Raw genomic sequence first — 6,785 nt, 5'->3', positions numbered from 1 at the left:
TAAGACATATAATTTTGATGCTAACTGCTCAAATCTTATGCCGAATTTCCACTAGGCACTCAAATGACAAAAAATGTATGCCATGAAATGAACTTAATGATTATTTTTTTAATGTAATGATTCGATTATTTTTTAATGTCCGACTTTGACATTTTTGCCATTCAATGCCTAGTGGAAATCCAGCATTATAAACAAATTCCTTGTAATTTAGAAAATGTAGTGAATATAGCATTACATATACATACATATGTACATGTACACAGGTATGGTATTCTGAGACTTTAGCTTCTATTCTATGTTGAATGAAATTTTTTCGAGAACATGTTATTAAATATTTCGATAGGTTTCTCTCAGATACGCCCTTATCTTAAATTTATTGTTTTTTCTCCTAGTCGGGCCGAAAGGAAATAAGTTTAAACAAAATTAAAAAATAGATTTCTGGATTTAGGATACTCAATGTTCTTCGACTTAGATATTAGGTTGCGAAAAAAAGGATTGGAGTAATAAATAGTCCGCAATTTTCTCAATTTGTTGCTTTAACCCCTTTACTATAGTTTATTCCCTTAAATTACGTCAATTAGCTCCATATTAGGGCTGATGATTTCACCCGGGTAATGAGCTACCCGGGTACCCGGGTAGCGGGTGAAGCCCTACCCGGGTATTGAATTACCCGGGTAGCCCGGGTACCCGGGTATTTTATAACCCGGGTAGACCCGGGTAGACCGGGTACCCGGGCAGTATGGTAATTACCCGGGTACCCGGGCACCCGAAAAAATGTGGAGAGATGAAAATTAAACGCATTTACGATCATATAACGCAAACGAACGTACATAGGGAAAATCTATAAGAATCTTCCGTACCATATGGGGAAATATTATAATATACAACACATACATTGCACTTGACAAATCCTTCATTCATCACACAAGCGTACTTCCAAACCCAGCTTGTTTTAGGCATGTCTAAAATATTAATATTTACGAAGTTGGTAATGCACGTACAGATATCGGATCGGTAACAAATAAAATTATTGAGACACACCCACCTGCGAATCTAAACGATGACCGACAGTTGAGGCAATTTTTGTGTTGGAATGAAAAAAATTTTAAAATTTCTTCCACAATTATTTCACAACAATACGTTCATCAACCTACTTCTCGTATTAAGGAAACTTCATTAAATAATTGTGATTTTAAAAGCTTTAAATATTATGAGAAAAGAAACTATAATTTGAGCAAGCTGATACAATAAAAGTACAAAATCTTTAGGTGAATGAATAGCATAAGGCTTTGTTACCTTACTTTTTGTACCAGAAGTGGCCTACCACAGGGTTTAGTTCTTATATAATTCCCAATGAGAACGTTCTCGTCAGTTTTGTTCTCATTTTGGTTTTGGTTTTGACGCGTTCTTGGGAACAAAACTACGACAATGGCATTTAGTTTCGATCATACATTTCGTTCTCAGTCCCTGTTTTAAAATATTAATATTTAATATTCTTTAAAATATACATACATACATACATATGTACACATGCATGTATGTATATGCATTTACAAAAATTAGAAGTTTGAATTTAAGTACAGAAACTAATGTTTTAATTTACTTTTCTTGTCTCCGTCTACTCAGGCAAGCGGTTAGGTGTACATAGTCGCGTACACTCTAGACATAAAAAAATAATTATAAAAAAAAATTTTCTCACTGAAAAAATATTTATCCTCACCAAAAAGATTATACAAGAAGCTTTATGTCGCATTACCCGGGTGTTTTTCGTTTAACCGGCACCAACATATGTATATTACCCGGGTACCCGGGCAAATCGGGTAATACCCGACTACCCGGGTAATAAAAGCCCCGGGTAATACCCGGGTAATCGGGTACCCGGGCATTACCCGAATTACCCGGGCACCCGGGTATCATCAGCCCTACTCCATATCCACATTTCTAAGGACCATTTTCTCAGTGACGACCGAATTTGCTCATTACCTTTACTAAGGATGTAAGAAAGAGTTAATAGCGAGTCAGATAATCAGCCTCATTGCGTAAGTCGTAAATTAGGCTAAATTGTACGACTGGACAACATTGGCATTGTTTACTGTCGTGCTGAAAAAAGTAAACGACGAAATTTGTCGAAAACTATACAGTGCTGCCAAGTTTTTCCGTTTTAATACACTAGTCGAGTGGAAATTTTAGGCAATGACGTGAAATTTTCGATACGATTCGACTCTCGAAAAACGACTTGCATCCGACACGACTCTCGCAATGAGGGTGAATAATTTAAATTTCAGTGTCTGGTTAACTTAGATAACCTTGTAAACAGTGTTTGTCAACTGATATTCAGCAGCATTTCATTATTTTTTGAAATCAAATAATTAAAAAGAAGTGCTGGCCTACTTAACCGGAACAAACCCAAGGACTGTCACTTCAACCGTATTCCCCAAATCTTCATGGGGAATATTTATGCTGTCACATCAACAGCAATAGGCAATGTATACAACACTGTCGGACAATGAAATTAGTTTAAATAAAAAATCATCGTTATGTAATTTTTGTTTAAATAGTTTTATTAATACAATGTTTAAACTCTGATTTAAAATTAGATTACACACATGTAAGTAAATAGTATTGTTTGGTGTATACAAGTACGATTTGCGTTATACAGTATTAATATAAAATAATATGTACATATGTATGCATTGCCAAATAAGACGAATATAAAATAGTTTTTGAAAACATACTTGTATTTATATGTGCACAATTATGTACTATAGATCTATGTATACGCTTATGTCCTGTATGATAATACCAAAAATTTGTTAATTACCTGGATTTAATTAGCTCACACTATGAGTTTATCGTTGAACTAATTTGAAAATATTCATTTTTTCATATGCCTGTATGTTTTTAACTTATGAAAATCTCGTTTCTTGTGCAGATCAAGCTTGTTTTCTTCTTTTCGATTCAAACTATTAATTTTTCTTTTGCTACCATTTACAAACGTTTTCCTCACAACAAGCATTCACATAAATATAGCAAATTATACATATATATATAATACATATCACTTTTTCAATTTTGCTTCGCATTTCATTTTTTTATGTTGTTCGTATGACTTTCATAGTTATTAGAGGTGTATAGTTTTAATTGTAGTGATATACTATATATTAAATGCCTTTAAAAAAATTTTGCGTTCAGATATTTTGCTTTGGCATATACGTATACCTTCAAGGTTCATGTTGCTTAACAAATTCCTCAAGCAATTTTGGTATTTGGTCGCGATATGGAATTTTGTATTTACTTATTATTGTAGCAGATAGACACTTGAGATTCATATAATTCATTAGTGGTATCGTATTGGCTGGATTGCTTACAATCAAATTAAATGGTCGCTCATCTGATTTATTTGGCTGGTCTAAATCTGCACCGTGTTCTAGCAATAATAGTATTATCTATAAAAAACAGAAGTTAAAAAATTCTCAATACACAATTGAAAAATTATATATTTTCAAGCTTACATCATTGCTATAATTGTAAGGTTGCACGGCAACATGCAATGGCGTTGATTTGGCCTCATTTTTGGCATTTACATTCATGCCACAGTCAAGCAGCAATTTGATAACATTTGCATTTGGAAACACAATCTATATACAAAAAAAGTACGTTATAATTAAGTCAGCTTTACATATAAAAATTGAGCCTTTTATACTTACCGTTAAATTATTCTCATCGCTCAGATAACCACTCTTTATGACATTCAGGCGTGAAACACATAGATGTAACAACGTGTCGCAAGTGCAAGCACTGCGCACATTCGCTCGCACAAGCTCTCGCACCGCACAGAACACAGACTTTTTTTGCTCATGCGTATTTGCCGTATTAATTAACAAATAAATTAAATGAGCGATACATTTTAATATGCGATCGAAATTTTCTTGTTGCTTCCGATAGACTGGCCGTACTAGCAGCAATTCTTGCGCATCGGCGATTGTATCGGTTAGTAGGCAAAATACGCCGAATACATCTTCGAACAGTGGCAAAGGCTCTTCTTTCACTGCATTTGCTTCACCTTGCAGCAATGCAGGTGAAATTTCGTTTGCACGTTGATTCCTGTTGCGCATATAGCGTTCGTGCAAGTCGATCATTAAACGTACTAGTGCTTGAGCCGCATAACATGTATCAAAATGGAGTACGGAGCAATGCGTAACCCGCACTTCTAACAAAAGTCGCCACAAATCGATGCAACGTTGTAGCTGTAGAGAGTCGGCATAAGAGGCGCCTCGAAAAGTTAAACGGAAGAGCATATCTTTGTGCGTTATGCCGAGTATACGCTCGCAAATCAACAAACTTTGTATACGCATTGCATCCATATCTGTAGCAATATTGTCAAGCTCTTCGAGTGTCGTAAATTCAACGGCATTCCCATATGCAGGACGCAGTGGTACTCTTGGCTGTTTTTCTGGATTCAGAAGTAAGGAAATTTGAAACATACATATTTTCATTAGACCGAATCATATTTATGTATAAAAGTACTTACCTAGGTAGGGAGTATGTGAAGCTCGTATGTGATGTGCTAATCGCCAATGAAGTATTGCCACTCTGGTTTCATTATGTTCATCCAAAAACGTTGAGCCTAAATTAATAAAAACAAAAATATATATATACATTCTCAACTGCGATTAGTAAATAAATCTTTTAATCTTGATTACCGATCAATTCGTGAGCCTCAGCAATGCGCTCGGGCGAATATTCGAGATGCGTTTTCAAATAATCGAAAATTTGATTAGCTCCTTTAATGCAAGCAGTGCGTAATGCATCATCGCCATAGCGACTTTTTACATATGGGTCCGCACCGTGTTCCAGTAATAGCTTTGTAGTTTCTAATCTGAGGAGGAAATTTAAATTTTAAGTGTTGAAATCAAATGTCAATTGCTGAGCATGGGTAAGCACGCAATTAATTACAGATAATTATTAGTTCTGACGAACCTATGTTCCTGTATGGCGTAATGTAGGGCAGTCTTCTCTTGTATATCCTTGGCGTTGACATCAGCGCCCTTTTTAATCAAATATAAACATAATTGAATCGATTGTACAGAATTTATGAGACAAGTTCCGCCATTCATGTTTGGCTTTTTGATATCAGCACCCGCTTCGACTAAATATTGTACTGCAAGAATAAAATGCTAGATTAGACACACACGTTTGTACATGTAAAGCAGTATGTATACACTTACCAATTTCAACATGTGTCATGAAACAAGCACTACGCACTGGTGTTGATCCTGAATCTGAAGTAGCATTTATATCACAGCCAATGCGAATTAAATATTTGACCATAGGTAATTTTCCAGATACAACGGCGCACCAGAGTGGTGTGACGTAATGAAATGTACGATCTTCTGGCACCTCATAGAGGCCACGCTGCTCGATATCGGCCTCACACACGGTAACCAGATACTCTGCTATAGGAACGCAGCCTCGTTTACAAGCAATGAATAGAGGAGCGCAACCATTTCGCATTTTTTTAACGATTTCACGGCGTATATCGCGACAATAGCTGGAAATATATACAATATAATTATAACAACTGTAAAGTACTGTTCTAAAATAAAATAAAATATTGGCAAATATAGCATAGTTTTTACAACAATTGTGTTAATGTTACCGCATCGACTGAGATTTAAGCCGCTCCGGGTCTGGCATACATAGCTTTATGAGTTGTAACACAAAAGTTTTTGATAATACAATATACATATCTATTATTTATCTATCCTTATTTGTATCCCGAAGTACATACATACATATTGTTACCTTAATTCACAACGGCCCTAATCAACACTTTTTTCGAAACAGCGTTTTCGTAGATTTTTGTAGGATATATTAAAATGCAACAAAAAAAGTTTAAAGATTTGGTGGCAAAAACAGCGGAGTTACATGTCACTTTTTAAAGAGCCGTACCTGTTTTTAACCGACCTTACAAAAAGGAGGAAGGTTATCAATGCGTTGGAATATTTTTATTTTTTTATATTTTTTTAGGTATGTTACCGCATATCTTTGGACCACGTTAACCGATTTCTATAGTTCTTGTTTTAAAGGAAATATGCTACCTCACAGGTGTTCCCATTCTAATTTGGTTTAAATCCGATCATTGAATCTTGAATGAAATCTAAAATTTGTATATGAGAATTGATGTCGGTTTTGTTTTTAGTTTAAAAATTAGTTGTTTATACTCGTTTTATAATGGTTGGCAAATAAATGTAATAGTAATAAATATGATGCCAGCAAGCATCCGTCAATATCCTCGTAATCATCAGAAAATTCCGTGGGGTTTAAATTACAAACGGAAAGGTGCATTATGATGAAGCTAGCTCGTAGACTTAAGCTACTTTGTATTGTTGCAACAGAATACCTAGGTCCTTTAAAGTTTTGATTATCATCATGATTTTTGAAGCGTCGATTATCGTAAATTTACTCATTCGGGATTTATGTTTTTACTTATTGGTATTTATGTATGTATGTAAGTATGTACCTATAAATGTCCCCGTACTTATTAAAATATGTGCAAATGAATATGCACATGTGCATGTATGTACATGAAAGACTGGCAGTACTGCATACAATGCCTCATTAATTAAATTAACGCAACCACTGTCAACCTTAATTGTGTGCCAATAGTTGTGACCATTTTCAGCGTGCGCTCTTATGCAATTGGTTAAAAAAAAAAAAAACGATTTCTATATACATAGCCCTGCAGATAACTTTTAACCTTGTTATTTTAAAATTGTCATGTT

At 34.8% G+C, this 6,785-nt stretch overlaps 1 protein-coding gene across 1 annotated transcript; it reads right to left on the bottom strand.

Annotated features, from left to right (window-relative positions):
- Positions 1-2,719: 2,719 nt before the first annotated feature.
- On the bottom strand, positions 2,720-5,551 carry LOC118737151 (protein fem-1 homolog C; the record flags this gene model as incomplete). The annotated part of the gene is given in 7 exon segments (XM_036467469.1): positions 2,720-3,446; positions 3,513-3,638; positions 3,708-4,453; positions 4,532-4,627; positions 4,704-4,879; positions 4,981-5,161; positions 5,229-5,551. Coding segments are annotated over 7 exon segments (1,873 nt in total), but the record flags the coding sequence as incomplete, so codon positions are not given.
- Positions 5,552-6,785: the final 1,234 nt, after the last annotated feature.

Source organism: Rhagoletis pomonella, unplaced genomic scaffold (assembly GCF_013731165.1).
Source record: "Rhagoletis pomonella isolate Grant_MI unplaced genomic scaffold, Rhpom_1.0 Rhpom_scaffold_00004, whole genome shotgun sequence".
NCBI classification, from domain to species: Eukaryota; Metazoa; Arthropoda; class Insecta; order Diptera; family Tephritidae; genus Rhagoletis; species Rhagoletis pomonella.
Note: the sequence above shows the minus strand (reverse complement) of the source record. Positions and strands in the feature narration are given on the sequence as shown.